We start from the raw sequence: 18,897 nt of genomic DNA, 5'->3' as shown, positions 1-18,897 counted from the left end.
ATAGGAACCAATGGATAAAACGTTTCAGCACAGGTGCAACTGGACAGCGGTTTGTGTTTCGTCCTCCCATCAACAGTAACTAACATAGCTGTCAACGTTCCCCCCTTTTTAAGGTATATGCTCTTAAAAAGACGCGGCACAAAAGGAAAACTGATTGGGAGGAAGGAGGAGAAACATAAAACTCAGGTACAAGTCCTTAGTTGCAACTTATTCTAATGGTTAGCTGGGGTGGAACAGTTCAATGAGAGGCAGGGCCCCCAAATTGCTGGCCTTTCAGCTGCCTCTATGGAACCATCCTGCATCCCTTCTCTTCTCTCCTTCCAGCTGATGGAAGGAGCCTGCACTGCGGGGTTCCCCCAAGCAGCAAAATGGGGATAACGCACAATATTGGCGTTTGCATTTGATCTGGTTAGCAGGTCGTTTTAAAAATTAAGGCCTACACCCATCTTGGCCGCTATCTTTTTTGAGAGTAAACACGGGAACACTAGAATCATAATTTTAACATTGAATTAAACATTGGACAACCTTCCATTGGAAATTTTGAAATGTCTTTCAGTGCAAACCAGGAAGTTCTCAATAGATGGATTAGTCCCTATTTCTTATCTCTCTACTTCATGCACCATGTCCTCCTAAAATGACGCTCTAGCGCGGTGAGCTTTTTCTCTTTCTTTCTAGTCTAGAGCGTCCCCACCCATAGAGCTGCATATTCAGGCCAGCAGCTATATCAAAATATTGTAGAACGCCCCCGTCAGGCACTCAACTGTATTTGCTCCACAGACTACGATTCGTTTTGCGGCCATTTTCTCCTCCCAAGGAACTGTGGGAACGGTAGTTTGATGAGAGGAAGGTATGGCTATTTAACAGAGAAATCTGCAGGGCACACTCACTTAAAGCTACATTTCCCAAGAGCCTTTGGAAAAACGTCGTGGCAGTTAAATTGATCAAAAATGGTTATCAAGAAATTAATGAATGTTAGAAAAATGTTGGAATGAAGTTATATGGCTTTAGTAGAAATGTTATAAGGAATTAAGTATAAATAGATTAATAGAGTATTAAAGGGGAAAATAAGGTTAGAATGTGTTAAGATAATTATAGGATAGAAAACAGAGGAAGATGGAAAGGAATTGCTGAAACAATTAACAGAATTGGAATACAAAAAGGGAGGTGTGAGGAGGTCATGGAAACAAGTGAATGAAAGATAAGATAATGAAATTGTTTGAAGTGTTTTAAATGGGTTTTGTTTTTGTTTTGTTTTATGTGTTAGTGTTTTGTAGTGTTTTTGTATTGTATTGTATTGTCCTTTTTATGTTTTTTTTGTAGTGTTCTGTTTAAACTGTTGGAAAAATAATAAATATTATTTTTTAAAAAATGGTTATCAAGGTTTACCAATGTATTGCAGTGGTTAGAATGTTACAGTGGGACTTGGGTTCAAATCCATGCTTGTCCATGAAACTCACTGGGTGGCCTTGAAACAGTCACTACTTAACTGCCTAGCCTATTTCTCACAGAGTTGTTCTGAGGATTAAATGGGATATTGTCTGGGAGTAATTATTTTTCCAAATAAGAATAAGAACAAATCATCTGTAAAGTTCAAGCAAGTTGAAAGAAAGGATGGTTATACATTACTAGGCCTGGGTTTGAACCTCCATTTTGTAGAGGACATTTGTGCTAGTCCAAAGTTTATTTTTATTCCACGTTAGCCTCAGGCCTGGTATAAAGTTGCATCATCGTTTGGGGTGTGTCATGACATGAAATGTACACGTATGAGATTGTGTCCTCATTTTTCCTGTACAAATTCTGCTTTAGGGCATTTCTATCATTTCAGCTAGTGTGGCATAATAAGCAGCATTATCACTATAAATTTGTTTGCATTTCATTTTTTGTCTCATTTTAATAATAGGAACAGAGGAAGCTGCCTTTTGCTAAGCCAGATCATTGGTCTATATCTAGACCAGCATTGTCTGCACAGACTGGCAGCAGTTCTGCAGGGTTTCAGGTAGGCAACATTCACAGCACTACCTGGAAATTCTGCCAGAGGATTGAACCTGGTACCTTAGGAAATTTTACTGACTCTTGCATTTTTATGGTTTGTATGTTTTATTACATTAAGCAGTATTTTTAAAAAATGAATTCTATTATTTTAGTCCTAAAGGGTGCTGTCCAAAGTGCTGGATATAAGTCAAAGAGTTCTAGTTTCAAATCCTTTCTCAGCCGTGCAGATATCACCACCTTTCAGCTTACTCTGCCCAATAGACTTATGAGAATGTGTTTATTATTTATTTAATTATTATCCTGCTCTTCAGCTATAAAAGGCTTGCAGAGCAGCTTTAAAAAAAGTCAGTCTCTGCCTGTAGGTTTACAACCTAAAAAGACACAGCACAAAAAGAAAATGGATTGTGAGGGAGGAGGAAATTTTAAAATTCAGTCTCATGTGCATTGTTACGAGTTTTATGTGAAAACCCTCTACAGTACATCTGCTCCTCAAATAGCTACCTCTTGGTTGCCAGTTCATTTCCAGGCCTAATTCACAATGCTCACATTAGTGTTTGAAGGCTTAAAATATCCAAATATCTGAAAGAGATGTATATTTCTAGATTCTATTTTTAGATGTATATATTTTTTATATTCTATGATTGTAGGTTGCTTTAAACTGATTTTAATACTGTGTTTTGATTGTTGTAAACTGGGACCTTAGGGCGAAGGATGGGTAATTAATAATGTGATAATTATGATGTTACACGCCACCTCAATCTCTGAGCAGTGTGATTCCAGAAATTCTAGGAGCTTATACCGGGTTTGGTTTCCTTGGAATGAAGGTCAGCAGAGATTGCGGAGTCTTCAGGATATATGGGTTTACTTACACATATAGACAACCTGAGCATAAGATGGAGGGTGTCACAGCAAGAAGATCCCAACTGATCTTGCTTCTTCATTAGTCACAGCTTGGGATCTAGCACAGAGTGAACACATCTCTCTGTCCCTGTTCCAGCTTGCTTACAAAACTCAGCTCACACACATTCTCCCGTTGTTTTCCTACCTAGCAGCTAGGAGGGGTGGTGATGGAAAAAAGGCCCACCCGTAAGCCTGGAGGGCCCCACCACTTATTTGTAGCTCTTGCAATTTAGCTCTTTCTTTTGGGATGCCAATGAGGACACTTCAGTGGATAGCTAAGGCCATTGTCCTACAGAGAAGCTTGTCTGACTAATTCAGCCACTTCCTTTGTCAGGTTCTAACCTTCACTGGGTGCAGGACCCCAAGAACGGGAAGGGCCTCAGGGCCTCATCCAGACACACCCCGAAAACCAACAACAACAACAACAACAACAACAACAACAAGAAGAAGAAGTCAGTGAAAACCAATAAATTACTGCATTAAGAACCACGAGCAGTGCAAAGTGGAATTGTTTTAGCACCTCAAAAACCATTTCAAAATGCAGAATAATATTTGCCCATTTTGAAAATGTTTTCAGAGGCTCGCAGGCATACAGGGCTCTGAGCGTGGGGCAACTGGAGTGTAAAGGAAAGTGTTAGGGGGCAGAGAGGTGATTAGGAATGACTGGCTGCATGAGAGTTGTAATTACTGCATAAAGCACTCCATGCTAGCAATTACCCCTTCCCTCCCCTGCCCCCAGCCTCTGTCCCAGATTAATGATACTTCTGCCACTGTTTTCCATGTCAGAGAAGCGCCCATCCAATTTGGGAAAGCAATTAGTGCAAAATGAGACGGCAGCGGCTGACTATAATGGGCCATCTTAAGTGTCACTTGTCTGTGAAACTGCGCAGGGACTCGAGTGATGTATCCTGCCGAACGGGGCATTGTAAATATGCCATCATAATGAAGCTACACACACATACACACACAAAAGCAATGCTATTTGTCTCAGACACTCCAACAAGCAAATTGAGCAGAACTACAGACTGCCACCACCTCCCACTAGACACTGACTCGGTGCCTGTATGCTGTCTCAGTAAGGCAGGCTTTGCCAACCTAGGGCCCTCCAGATGTTTTGGACTATGATTCCCATCAGCCACAGCCAGTGCATGCTGGTTAGCACTGATGGGAATCGTAGTCCAAAAGACCTGGAGGGCCCCAAGCTGGCAAAGCCTACAGTGAGGGCTGTGGCCTACAGTTTATTATTATTATTATTATTATTATTATTATTATTATTATTATTATTTATACCCCGCCCATCTGGCTGGGCTTCCCCAGGCACTCTGGGTGGCTTCCCAAAAAATTAAAATACTGTAATACATCAAACATTAAAAAGTTCCCTAAACAGGGCTGCCTTCAGATGTCTTCTAAAAGTCTGGTAGTTGTTGTTCTCTTTGACATCTAGTGGGAGGGCATTCCACAGGGAGGGCGCCACTACCGAGAAGGCCCTCTGCCTGGTTCCCTGTAACTTGGCTTCTCGCAGTGAGGGAACCGCCAGAAGGCCCTCTGATTCCCTGGAATCTTTTTATTTCCTGGAATCTTTCACCACTCGGGGATTGGGGTGGTGAGCAACAGCAACATTCAGTGCTCCCCCACACCCCTGCTTTCAGATGCCACAAGACTTTCTGGGTTGTATTGGAGCAAGTTTTACTAAGAGTAAAAAATGAAAATGAAAAACGGAATGGGGCTACTCTGAGTACAACCAGTATTGGACACACCCCTTGCTTGTTTTTGCTGCAGCAGATTTAGCACAGGAAAACTCTCTGTAGCTAGATCCCGATTTCTTGCTGGCAATGTGTCTTTGTGGCTGCCAGAATTTTCAGATAAGATCTTACCTGAACGGCAGGTACAAATCTCTTCTTAAAAACGTTTCCAAATGCAATTTGGATTTGAATTATAAAGATTACCTTTGCTTACATATATACAAGCTGTGTTTTTGTTCTATCCTTAATTATGTATCCATTTGATATCAATGGAGTAGGCTGTCACTTTGTAACAAGCAGCACTTCCTGATGGTATATTTTGATAGTAGCAACTATTGGTGCCAGTAAGAAAGGCTAGTTTCAGGCTTTTTGGTATGCAAAATATGATTGCTTGTTTTTAAGCAAATTATGTTTTCTAAAAGCTGACAAATGCTGCTCTAGATTTCCCAGATTCCAAATAACCAAGGCACACCTTTTCTACATTAAAACAGGGGTACACTTTCATCTTACATCTCCACCCCACCCCCAACCCCAGTTTACTACTTTTAGAGTGTAAAAGATTAAGAATTACCGTATTTTTTGCTCTATAGGACGCACTTTTCCCCCTCCAAAAATGAAGGGGAAACGTGTGTGCGTCCTATGGAACGAATGCAGGCTTTCGCTGAAGCCTGGAGAGCGAGAGGGGCCGGTGCGCACCGACCCCTCTCGCTCTCCAGGCTTCAGGAAGCTATTCGCAAGCCTTTGGAGCGCTCCGAAGGCTTGCGGACAGCAGCCTGAAGCCTGAAGCCCGGCAAGCACAGTGCCAACTTTCGCTGTGCACCCTGGGCTTCAGGCAGCCATCCACAAGCCTTCTGAGCACGGCAGGAGTTCCCGCCAGGCTCCCAAGGCTTGTGGATAGCAGGCTGCAGCCTGAAGCCCTGCAAGCACAGTGCCAACTCCCGCTGCGCTCGCTGGGCTTCAGGCAGCCATCCGCAAGCCTTCTAAGCACGGTGGGAATTCCCGCCGGGCTCCGAAGGCTTGTGGATAGCAGCCAGCAGCCCGAAGCTGTTCTAGCTTTGGGATGGCTGCGCAAAGCCTCTGCAGGGCAGCGGGGTGAAGGAAGAACAAGAATTTTTTCCCCTGTTCTCCCCCTCCTATGGTCCAGTGCGTCCTATAGAGCGAAAAATACAGTACCTGCCCTCAGAGTACCTTGTTCCACCCTCCCTTTCGTTTCTGCACAGGCTTCTGATCTGGACTTCCCTTTTGTCCAGAAGGATGCAAGGCCAAGGGCAGCGACTCACGCCGAAGTGCAACAGGCACCCTCCTCTGGAATCAGGCAATTCTTCAGCCTCTCTGCTTTGGCAATGAGTAACTGCTGCAATCCATGCAAGGACAGGTCAACGTTACCTACCTGCAGTGCTAACTGACTGGAAGAAGGCAAAGGCAAAGCAGCGACTCATACAGAGAAGGGTGGACAATTCTGCAGAATGAAGGAAATTGACTGATTGATCAGCCTGTGCTCAGTGCAGCGAGTCAGCTGGCTGACTCCCTAGCAGCAGTGCTGAGAAAAGCCCAGCTGGTGTGTTTTGTGAATGGGGGCTATAGAAGCATTTCACTTTTTGATTTGTTTATTCCTTCTGGCAACTATGGTTTGAGGAGAGATGTGAAGGAGGGGCAGAAAGTAGCGTGGCAGGTAGCCTGGAAAGAACATCGCGGGAGAAGCCTATATCTGATGATAGCTAATCTCTTTCCCTCCTTCCCTCTCATTCCCCCAAGCCATCGAAGTGGTTGTAGAAAATGGCTTTGTTATACCCACTGCCTGAATGAATCACCCCAAATTTAGACTTGGTGTTGTTCACAGTTTAAAAGCCAAATAGGATTATCCTGTGCCGTCCTCTTTGAGGGCTGACTCACTTCATTCTTCATTCATAACCTGGGGGATGTGTGTCTATATAGCCCTTTCTAAGAAGCATTGAGTGGGGAGTGGGGTGAGGAGAGGAAATCAGCGAGTTGCAATTATGTACAAGTGGGAACCGCAACCGAGTGTTGCAGCGCACTTCCTCAATGCTTAACATGAGAGCTCCTGAGCAGCCATGCCCGCCTCCCGAAAATCCAATTTCCTTCCTCTTACCACCTAGTTTTCTCAATCAGTGAATCACATTTTTTTATGAGGTGGCCGCATAAAAACAAGATAAAACACCAAAGTGATATGTGCGATTTTTAATATAAAACAAGCTAAGCTATATCCTGCATGTTATAGTGGTTAGAGGGTTTGACTGGGACCTGGGAGACCAGGGTTTGAATCCCTACTTGGTTATGAAGTTCAGTGGGTGACCTTGGGTCAGTTAGAGTGTCTCAACCTAACTTACCTCTCAGGGTTGTTGTGGAGAGGTAGCGGGCCCATATATGTCACCTTGAGCTCCTTGGAGGAAAGGTAACTGTAATATATACAATTATATATACAAATATATAAAAAATAAAGCTGACGGCATACTTTACAAAACTTTGCAGCAAAAAGGGGGGAACCTATTGTTTTCATTGTTGCTTTACTCATATTGGCTAATAAGTAGGGACAGCAATTAATTCAGTGGTACCTCGGGTTAAGTACTTAATTCGTTCCGGAGGTCCGTTCTTAACCTGAAACTGTTCTTAACCTGAAGCACCACTTTAGCTAATGGGGCCTCTTGCTGCTGCCGCACCGCCGAAGCATGATTTCTGTTCTTATCCTGAAGCAAAGTTCTTAACCCGAGGTACTATTTCTGGGTTAGCGAGTCTGTAACCTGAAGCGTATGTAACCTGAAGCGTATGTAACCCGAGGTACCACTGTAATTTCATGGGTATTTTAGTAAAACGGGAGCAAATTATCCCTTTTGCTCATCTCTGAACAGGTGCATGCAGAAAGAACATGAATTAGTGTTTCTGTTGCTCTGTCCTCACAGGGAAAGAGCTGTTCATTGTAAGAAATATATCCCCAAAGTGGAAAGAAGGCAATTAAATCTTTCCCTTAGAATAGATCAGCCAATATTTGAGAACAGTCAATATTTCCTCCATACTGTCAGTATTTTGTCTGAGTATGTCAAACCAAAGTGTCCTTTGGTTGTGAAGGGGAGTTCAGTTGTTGTTGCTGCTTGTACCAGTTAGAGGTGTTTTGTGTGACTTTTTTTAATAGTGTTGTAAGTTGCTTGGATAAGGGACATGGGTGGTGCTGTGGGTTAAACCACAGAGCCTAGGACTTGCCGATCAGAAGGTCGGCGGTTCGAATCCCTGCAATGGGGTGAGCTCCCATTGCCCGGTCCCAGCTCCTGCCCACCTAGCAGTTTGAAAGCATGTCAAAGTGCAAGTAGATAAATAGGTACTGCTCCGGCGGGAAAGTAAATGGCGTTTCCATGTGTTGCTCTGGTTCGCCAGAAGCGGCTTAGTCATGCTGGTCACATGACCCGGAAACTGTACGCCGGCTTCCTCGGCCAGTAAAGCAAGATGAGCGCCGCAACCCCAGAGTCAGCCATGACTGGACCTAATGGTCAGGGGTCCCTTTACCTTTAAGTTGCTTGGAGACCTTTGGATAACAAGCAAAAAATAAATACCAGAACTTGAAGTGGATCCAAGTGCTCTGTCTCCTTTAAAAAAACCCAACAATCCACTTAAAAAAACCACACCAAACCAGACTTTTGTAGTTTGAAAGGGGCAGAGAAACATATTTAAAAGTGTGTGGGGTAAATTAATGACTTAACAAGAGGACTGGTATACACCTTACAAGCAAATCAGAATGAATGCAGAATAATTGTCTCACAATAAAATCAGAACAAATGCTCCATAAAGGCCTGATACAGTCTAACCGTTGCATAAACTTTGGGCAAGCAAATCAGAACGCTAAAGGAACCAGACATTTGAAGGAACCACAAGTTGTCAGAATAATCTTGGCAGGGCTCTTAGAAGTCAACACACAGACCAAGATGAGCTGGAGGACTTTTTTTATTTTTAATGAGGACCATCAGCACCCTTAATATAAAGGTTAAGAATGTATTTTGTCTGACAATAGCCCTGAGGAAGAGGAAAATTTCCAGAAACACCTAATAATTACAATTTATCACCAAAAGGTTTGGACACCATGAGCTTGACATAACTACTCTTCTGAAGAAGGCACAGGTGACCTGAAGATGTATTAAAAGAAACAATGTTTGAAGGTTAAGGAACAAGCAAGCCCCTCATTCATCCATTTCCAACACAATTATGTCTTCACATCCAAATGGGTGGCGTTTGTGAACAGGAAGTGATGACTTTATGCAGCTTTTCTGAACTCTATGACAATAGCATTTTTAAGAGGCAGAAAACCACCCACCATCATCTCCTGGCCTGCTCTGCCAGCATTTCTGGCTCATTTCCTTTAAACAAGGCATGTGTCAGGCAACATAGCATTTACACAAAGCTGTTAGTAGAGAGCAAGTGGGAATTATGCAGCAGAGGGGGCTGAAAACCTGGATCTCTCCATGGGGAGGTCCCCCTCTGATGTGTCAACTCTTATCTCAGATGCTGAATCACCCCTTTTTGGCTCTTGCTGAGTCAGGGTCTGTTCTGGGGTGGGGCAGTGGGAACAGGGGCGGAGGCAGGCACCCTAGAGATTTATTCCTCATCTCCATGCTGCAGCTCAGAGATAAAACGCAATTCCAGAGCAAGGGAACATTCATAAGTATGTCATGAAAAAAGGCATTTATTGAACTCCAAGGAATATCTCTTCCCTTTGTCAAGCTAAAGCAGCTTTTGCCAACCTGGTGCCCTCTAGGAATTTTGGACTACAATTCCCATCAGCCCCAGTCATTGATTTGAGCCAATGCAAGAAAGCCAATTCCACATGTTATACTTTTAGATTTTCTGTGGACACATACACACCGTACATTTAAAGCACATTTAAAGCACATTGCTTCCCCCAAAGAATCTTGACAACTCTAGTGTAAGGGTGATGGGGATTGTAGTAGTGGTAAACTATAATTCCCACGATTTCTTGGGGGAAGGAACGTGCTTTAAATGTATGCTGTCATGCTATAGGAAAATGAAATGCACGCATAAATATGATACATTGTATAACTAAATTGCTGTCTTTATTTTCCTTTTCCCATTAACTTTTCTAGGTTTCTTTGGGGAAATGAAAGTGAGCGGTATAAATATGAAATGAAACGCTGCCGTGCTTGTGCCAGCCATTTATTATTTATTCCATAACAATTTTGTTTCATTTACAAATCGCTTCCCATGAGTCAAAGCAATTCATTTATCATATTTGCATCAAATATTCATGGTGTTGCAAGTTGTGGGTTTAAAGATCAATCAAAGGATGGGGCAGTGTTCTGTGTACTGGAATCCCTGGGATTACTGGTGGCAACGTGTCATCTGAACTTCCCTCTCCTTTTTGCTGTGGCCACAGGAAACCATAGGGTGGGTGAGCACTGGGGGGAGGTAGAGGGGGCCCTGCCACCCCATCCATGCACACACACCTTTCAAACATTGGGCTGAAGTGGGAGAAGGGCCATTGCTCACTGGAAGTGTGGGAGAACACCTGCTTTGCATGCAGAAGGTCCCAGATCCATTCCCTGGCATCTCCAGGTAGGGCTCGGTGCAACCCTAGTCTGAAACCCTGGACAGCTACTGACAGTCATATTGCAGATATTAATATTGTGCATCATGAAGCAATTGGATGCATAAAGGCTGACTCCTTTTGGAATAAAAATGGTCCAGACCCATAATTATAATTCAACGCATTGCTAACCAGGACTTCTTCAAAACAGGTACGAAAACATCAGTCATACATCCAGATAATGCCATAAAGCATATGCTTATTCAAGCGTAAGCTTTTCTTAAAATATATATAACATAATTATGATCAGGGTAAAAATCTAATCTGTCTCTTCCATAGCTTGCATTAGCCTGCATTCAGCCTAAGGCTATGCAGCTCCTGGAAAGGCTTTATTATCACATCTTTTGTTGTCTCTGTGGCGTCCAAGAAAGACTAACAGGCAACTCCATTCAAGAAGGAGATTTGCAATGGAATACCCTCATGTGAACTAAGGTTAAACACTCACACGAGTGCTAGCAGAGAGCATCAAATGTTAACCATTAACTCAGAAGCTTAGAGAACTTCAGTATGGCCCAGTGGAATTTTCCAGTGTTAAACCCTTTCAGCAATAAATGTTTAATATACTTACAGGCATTTTCCATTTTAGTGTGCAATTAAACAACTATACTTTCCAAGTCACTGTACACAGTACAGTACGTATTGGGACAGGAGTGCTGCTATAGTCTAAACCACTGAGCCTCTTGGGCTTGCTGATCAGAAGGTCGGCGGTTCAAATTCCCGTGACGGGTGAGCTTCTGTTGCTCTGTCCCAGCTCCTGCCAACCTAGCAGTTCGAAAGCATGCTAGTGCAAGTAGATAAATAGGTACTGCTGCAGCAGGAAGGTAAATGCACTCTGGTTTCCATCACAGTGTTCTGTTGTGCCAGAAGTGGTTTAGTCCTGCTGGCCACATAACCTGGAAAGCTGTCTGTGGACAAACACTGGTTCTCTTGGCCTGAAAGTGAGATGAGCTCCACAATTCCATAGTTGCCTTTGACTGGACTTAACCGTCCAGGGGTCCTTTACCTTTACCTTACCTTTACAGAGCACTCAAAAGATGGATCAGTGACCTGATTAAATACAAGTCGGAGATTTCTATGTTCCTATTTAAATTAGCCCTTTATTCAGAACCATGAGGACTAGAAACTTACTTTCTTTTTAGGGGAAGAAGCATAGCTACTGCTTTCCATGCAGAAGGTCCCAGGTCCATTCCTTGACATCTCCTGGTAGTATTGGGACAGACCCTCCTGCCTCGCCACCTGAAACCCAGGACAATAATGAGGTAGGAGGACCAAAGTTGGAACTTGATATCAGGCAGCTTCTGCACCAGCCTAATAGATCCAGCAAGATTTTGCATTTGATCCGCTCTGCCTCTTCCCCTTTTGGTTCCAGCCAACCGATTCCCATTCATATTGTTAGGTTTGTACTCTAGTAACTTGCTCTGCTGTCTTCCCTCTTCCTAATGAATGGGAAAGTGATGGGCACTCTTGTCACACAGCATGCGCCAGACCCTAGTCATCTGCCCTTGTTTAATCACACATGAATTAATATCACAACAGCAAATCTCTTCCACACGCCTGGGAAGGTTCAGCTAATGAGGCTGCTCGATCGTCAGGCATCAAACCCAACAGGCTGTGAGATGTTTCTCCTGCCTGTCTATGTTTGCAAAAGCTGTTGTCTGTGCTGGAGAAAAATGCAGTTTAATTTTCGGGATTTTTTATCCTGTGGATGATGAACAGCCTATGGCTGTTTTCCAGCCTTTAGGGCTGGAACTGGGTTCACACTGGGGGGGGGGGGAAGGAACTCAGAATTAGATTTGAGCTGAGGAAAGACAAAGGATGCTTCATGTTTGAACTCCTTGGTGGCTGCCACTCATTTCCTTAGAAGCAGGATCCTTAGAGTAACCTTGTCTCCATCAACACAGATGTCACTAAGGTGGAAATAATAGCACAGGGAAACAGTGCGTAGTTAAACTACGGAACTCGCTCCCACAGGAAAGAGTGATGGACACCAACTTGATGGCTTTAAAAGAGGATCGGACAAATTCATGGAGGAAGGAGGAAGCTATCAGGGCCTACCAGTCATGATGGCTATGCTTCGCCTCCACGGTTGGCAATGGGGCATCTGTTTGGCCACTGTGAGAACAGGATGCTGGGCTAGATGGGCCATTGGCCTGATCCAGCTTTCTTATGACCCGAATGGCTGAGAGGGTCAGAGCATCCTCACTACATAGATAGGCTAACATATATGGGTTTTTGGTTCTGAGAAAAGGACAATTACAGAGCATTTATTAATTGGGTGGAACAGCAGGTGGGGCTAAATGTGGCCCTTGTGGCCTCCCCATCTGGCCCTTAGAACTCTCCCAGGCTACACCCCTTGTCGTCGTCCCCTTGTGCTTTTTCCTGGGTGGAAACTGTCCTTGAATGGTGTGATAATGCCCCTCACTTGCTTTGTTTATCAGGCAAAGATTTGGACTAGATGACCCTCGTGGTCCTTTCCAACTCTACTGTTCTATGATTCTGATACTGAGGAGCAAAGAGAGCTGGGAGAGGAAAATCTCTGTGGCTTCTGCTAGCATCATTTCTCAGCAGAAAGATGAGAGGGGCAGTGCGGGTGGAGGGAGGTGTTTACACAGCTCCATGGAACAAACTCCGAAGCTCGTTTTAGATCTCACTCAGGGCTCATTTTGCTTTGAATCACTGCAATTTATCCCCGTTTCCCCAATTCCTCTGGGGCAAGAGTAAAGGCAGGCTTGTGCTGAGCACCCTCTCCCTCTCCCTCTCCCACACATGTACACTCACACACACACCCCACACCCCACACAAACCGGGCCAAGATCTTGGGCATGGGTGGTCTTCTTAACAGATGTTCACTTATCTTATTTCTCCCCCTGTTGCCCTTAATGAAGCTGGTGAGCCCACAAATGCGTTCACCCTCCTCCCCACTGAGGGGGACTTATCAACATGGAGCAGGGTGTGTGTTTGTGAGAGAGAGAGTGTGGTGATATCACCCCTTTAGGACTGGTTTATGGGAATGGGTTAGCACCTCAGAAATAATGAGCTTCCATACAGCTGTCTCCTGTTAAGGCTTCCAGGCCAGTGTCACAAGGTAACTGGGTGGAAGAGGTGAATGCCCATGGTCTAAGTTCCCATAAAACCTGGATTGGCGGGAGTTCTCAGCAGCCAGTTAAGCGTCTATTTGGGCTTTTGACAGCATCTTCTTCTATTGCTCAGCCTACTGAGATTTAAGTGTAAGCGCTGATGTTCATTAGCTGGATAAATTAGCAGTTGTTGCTTTCTTACCTTCTGAGCTTTGCTTTAAAAAGATTTTAATTATTTAACTTTTTTTATTAATTAAAAAGGATTTTTAATTAATGAGCTATTTTAATCTGTGTAATTATTTGGAGTTTTTCCTCCCTTGTAAAGTTTTGTTTTAGTAAAGTCTGTGTATGATTTTATGAAATTTGGTCTGGTCAGAGTTCCTGAACCCTTTCATTCTGACCACGCTTTTTGGAGAAAGGGTCATCCACCACACAGAGAGGGAGATGATGTGACCAGGGCCAATTCCTGTTTCTGCTCCAAAGTTGCAACAACCTCCCATCCTGTGAGCCTCCTGCTATTTGCAGAGTGAAACCGCATTTAAATTTCTCCCCATTTTGCTATTCCCCTGATAAATCCCCTCCTTACCTCCCCGCAGCTCTATAAGCTCCACTGGGAGTTTCTGAGTTCGCATCCAGCTAGCTAAGCATGCTGCAGATATTCCATTTTGTCTCTCTGTGTGTGCAGGAACACCCCCAATCCTAAAAAGTACATTTCCTTGGGAAGGGGGGCCCAGATGTCCCTTGCTGCTGAGAGTTCCAAGTCATGATGTTGAGGAGCTTGGGCTGACGACAGGCAGAAATCCAACTGATCCATCATCCTTTCCTGGCACAGCTGCAGTGACGGAGACTGGTGTCAGTTGAATGTCTGCCTATGGAGTTGTGGCAGAGAGGGTGGTACCTCCCCTGGGGGTGGAGAGGGTGGGATGAGGATGCAGACTCCAGCTTGATCATGAATGTCAGCTGGGGAAAGGGTGGAGCCAGAGGGAGGGGGGTTCTCCCTCCACCACCCCCTGCCTGCAGTTATATACAAGTTGTAGAAGCAGCAGCAGCAGAGAGAGAGAGAGATACCTTCTCCACCTTTGACTCACAAAGGACTAGCATCATCTCTTCGAAGCAAATAAGGCAGCTGCCACCCTGCTCCTGAGCCCACCTGAACTTCACCTGTGCTCATGGTTTTATGGCAAGTCTCCCACAGGCCCCTATGGAAAGCCCTGGGCTTCCTGGGCTTGATCCTGCTGGTGGCCCCAGCAGGCGCCTGGTACAAGCATGTGGCCAGCCCCAGGTACCACACCGTGGGGCGAGCTTCGGGGCTTCTGATGGGAGTCAGGCGCTCCCCTTACCTGTGGCGCCGGCAGGCAGCAGAGGGCTCCCGGGATAGCCTGGAGGCTGCCCCCACCCTGCCCGTCAGCAGGGCCACTCAGTGGCTGACACTCCAGCAGGCAGAGGAGGAGGAGGGACCCTGGACCACTCTGGATCTGCAGCCTCACCTGTCCTCCCAGGTGGGCGCCTGGAAAGATGCTGCTTCTGCTGCCACAGGGGCCATCAAGAGAACGCTCTGGCCTCAGGCCTCGCAGAAGAACCACGCCAGGCACCAAGGGAGGATCTGGGCAGCCCTGTGCCCAACAGGATGCCAGGAGGCTCTCTGGCAAAGCCCTGCCATGCACCCGAAGCTCCTGGAAAGGCTGATGTGGAAGACAGGACAGCCCAGCACATCGAAGGAGGCCAGGTAATTGGGCACAGTAAGTCCAGAGTCTTAAGCCTCAGAGGGCATCTAGGACATAGCTGTCAACTTTCCCCCTTTTTAAGGAAAATTCCCTTATTCCGAATAGGATTCCTCGCAAGAAAAGGGGAAAGTTGACAGCTATGATCTAGGATGCAGCACTTGTAAGACAGATGAGCTTCCCATGGCCCACTTCTAGGGGGTTTCCTGACAAAGTCTTAATATTTATGGACAAGGGTCATGCCTCAGTGGTAGAGCATCTGCTTGGCATGCAGAAGGGCCCCTTCCCTTTAGTAACAAACCCCTTTCCCAAGGTTGAGGTTGCTGTCCAAGGAACGATCCCACTGAGAGAAATCTGATTATATGGGACAGGGCACTGGAAGGTAGAAGGCTGTCTTAGACCAAGTGGGACCACTGATTCATCTAGGTCAGTGTCTGGAGGGAGCTCTCCAGGCAAGAGCCTCACCTAGTCCTGCCTGGAGATGCTGCAGACCCAACCTGGGACCTTCTGCATGCAACGCAGGTGCTCTACCACTGAGCTGCAGTTCTTTCCATTAAGGCAAAGGAAGCTGCCTTAAACTGAGTCAGACTGTTGGTCCATCTAGCTCATTATTGTCTACACTGACTGGCAGCAGCTCTCCAGGGTTTCAGGCAGGAGTCTTTCCCATTCTTATCTGAACATGCCAGGGATCAAACCTAGGACCTTCTACATGAGAAGCAGGTGCCCAGGCACTGAGCTGTGGCCTTTCCCCTTTGAGTTTTCACATTAGACCCTCCTGACAGTGCAGCATGTTTCACAAATTCACGCAGGTGGCTACCTGGAGCAGAGCTTTTAGTGGGCTGGCTCCCATCCTCTGGAATACTCTGTTAGACAGTTGCTCAACTGTTTGGTTTTCTGATACCTGCTCAAAACCCTTCTGTATACCCAGGCAATTTCAGGATGTTGATATTGGCTGTGGCAGGAACAGGCAACCTTTGGCTTCTGGACTCCAGCCCTCATCATCTCGTAGACCATTGGCCATGCTGGCATCTGGGGCTGCTGGGAGTTGGAGTTCAATGACATCTGGAGGGTCACAGTGTCCCCATCCTTAGGTTGTGGGCACCTACTGATCTGCCAGGTTTTTTTTTTTTATCACTGTCCTTTTCTTTGAGTGCCTTATTTTAATTATCATGCATGCTGCTCCGAGAGCTTTCTGAATAGGGAGAGGTTTATAAACACAAATGAGCAACAGATAGCGATGGCTGTTCCAGGGGACAAAATTACACTGCTAGGAAAACAACACAGACCCTCCTTTCAGCTTCTTAGAATCACAGAATCATGTGTTGTAAGGGACTCAAAGGGTCATCTAGTCCAACCCCCTGCAATTCAGGAACTGCAGCTAAAGTATTTGATGGTCACCCAACCTCTGTTTAAAAACCTCAAAGGAAGAAGAGTCCACCACCTTCCAAGGGAGTCCGTTCCACTTTCAAACAGCTCTTACTGTCGGAAAATTCTCCCTGATGTTCAGTTGGAATCTTGTTTCTTGTCATTTGAAGCCATTGGTTCAGGTCCTAGCTTCCGGAGCAGGAGAAACTGGCAAGGGCACAATCCAGGGATTGCCCAAGTCATCATTTGAGCCAATTGTGTTTTGGAACAAGAGGTATCAGCAACCAGGGGATTAGCTTCCCTTCCTGGCAGCAAGTTGAGAGAAAAGGGCAGGGCTGCGTATGCTGCCTCGAAGATGAGAAGCCAGGCTGGGGTTTATGTGAGGTCTTTGTGGAAGACAGATCCCAAGGGAAAACCTCTTCACTCCCCCACTTCACTTAGGCCAGTAGTGAGCAAGAAGGCATTTCCTACAAAATGGAAATGACCACAGGAGCCCTTCTTCTGGCTCCACAAAGCTAAAGGGCAGAACATTTGTTTTTTTCACAGAAGTGTTTGCTGCCCTAGGCTCCTTTGGGCAGGAGGGTGGAATATAAATTTAATTGAGCAAAATGAATGAATGAATAAGTTGGCTACACCTGCCCTTAGCTCTGGCTCCAGCCGATCTTGGGCTCCACAAATCCCAAGGGAGCACTAGCCACCAGTGATGGAAAAGTTTAAGGCTGCTAGCCTATATACGTAAGGATTACTCTCCAGACTCTTTATCATCTTGGTTGCCCTCCTCTGCACTTGCTCCAGCTTGTCAATATCAGGCAGCAAGAGGAGAACTGTTAGATAAAGAATGTGGTTTTTCAGATCAAGGAGTATGCAAGCTTTGGAGTTCCACTGAACTCTACAGCAGGCAGAGTAGACCCTTTATACCTATCTATACAGTACCAATTATGCAACATGCTAGGTGAAGAGAAGCTGCCCCTTCTTCCTTCCTTCCTTCCTCTTTCGTCCCCCTGCCCTGCCACACTGCTTCATGTCTGCACGGACATCACTGGATTTCTCATTACTTGCTAATGCAACTCTGGGCGAGTTACAAAGGGAGGTGGCAATGGGCCCCAATGCCATGTATTATCTTTGAGATTTGCTCTGTTGCATTTTACCTGCATGCAAGACAGCCAACACTTGATGATGCACTCATCAGTTGATGGGAAGATGTGTGTGAACCTGCCCATAAACGCCACCTAATGTGCTGCTGCTGTATACAGGAAGTGTACTGCAGACTTCGCCAACCTGGTGCCCTTCAGATGTTCAAGACTACGACTCCAATTGGCCCCAGCCCACACAGCTGTATGATGCTGGGACAGGGTGAGAACCCAAAATATTTGGAGGGCACCAAGTTAGTGAAGGCTGGCCCATGGCACTAGAGTGGAAGTAACTGACCTAAGAGCCTCAGGGTTCCAGCCAGGAAGGTATTGAGTTCTCTGTCTCTTGGACATCATTGCAATGCAGCCTTTCTCCACACACACACACACACACACACACACACACACACAGCATAATGAAGACAGGAGATGAGGTAAGTTACGAAGGAGAAAGGGAGCACAGGACAGCAGCCCCAAGGATCTGATAAAGTTTAATTCGGGGGGGGGGGGTGTTAGAAAATTGTCCATTTTGTTGATGTGGAAAACTGAGGCCAAATTAGAAAATGTGAATTGCTTGAGTGTATGTGGCAGAGAACTAAGACTCTCTTTTCTCTCCATTTAGCGACCCTGAGATCTAATCTCTGATGAGATGAGGTACCCTGCTGAAGGAGTTGTCTGAAGCAGGCTGGTGGATGAGCATAGAAACTGATTCCAGTACCTGAGGACGAAAGAATTTTGGAGCATCCTTTTGGAACCATGCATAGTCACACATCCCCAACCAAGGGAAGAAGCTGTGAAACCCCTAGTGTCATATAATTGTGTGGATTCTCCATAAGCAGCTATAGGATGCCTGCACTTTCCTGGTTCCTGGGATCGGGGCCAGAAGCTTTTTGATTGCCTTTTTCCAACAAGTAGGGGCATGGGTAGGAAGAGCCCTGTTGTTGTTATTATTATTATTTTAACCAACTTCATGCTCACATTTTTTGGGGGTGGGGAAACAAAAGTGATATATTGTGTTGTTTATAACGGCTTCTCTGCAATATGGTAATATGTATTCATGTTCTCTCTCCCCACACACCCAAGGATGCTGTACTAATTAAAAACAAGATTTAATGAAATGAACCCCTGTGCTTTCTTGTGTTATAAGGATGAGACAAATTCTTGAGGACAGCAAGATGATTTCTCAATTTAGTAGCGAACTCAAGGGAGTGACTGTAACAGGATTGGAAGCCATATGGGAACACTGAGGAAGAAGAAGGGGGGGGGAATCAACAGGCCAAGGGGAACTCTGTAGTTAACAGAGGTGAAACAAATCTTTGCATGTGTTCTAAAAGGAACAAACAAACAAATATGGAGCCTCCCCCC

General features: G+C 45.4%; 1 protein-coding gene across 1 annotated transcript; it reads left to right on the top strand.

Moving 5' to 3' along the window:
* Positions 1-111: 111 nt before the first annotated feature.
* NPW (neuropeptide W) lies at positions 112-18,619 on the top strand. Its single transcript, XM_082199024.1, has 4 exons — positions 112-186; positions 11,379-11,498; positions 14,409-15,042; positions 18,155-18,619. The coding sequence occupies exons 3-4, from the start codon at positions 14,486-14,488 to the stop codon at positions 18,168-18,170; spliced, it is 573 nt and encodes a 190-aa protein (XP_082055150.1). The 5' UTR covers positions 112-186; positions 11,379-11,498; positions 14,409-14,485; the 3' UTR covers positions 18,171-18,619.
* The last annotated feature ends 278 nt before the right edge of the window (positions 18,620-18,897 follow it).

Source organism: Podarcis vaucheri (assembly GCF_965113315.1).
Source record: "Podarcis vaucheri genome assembly, chromosome: 14".
Classification (NCBI taxonomy): domain Eukaryota; kingdom Metazoa; phylum Chordata; class Lepidosauria; order Squamata; family Lacertidae; genus Podarcis; species Podarcis vaucheri.
The sequence above is the reverse complement of the archived record's forward strand: the minus strand, read 5'-3'. Positions and strand labels throughout refer to the sequence as shown.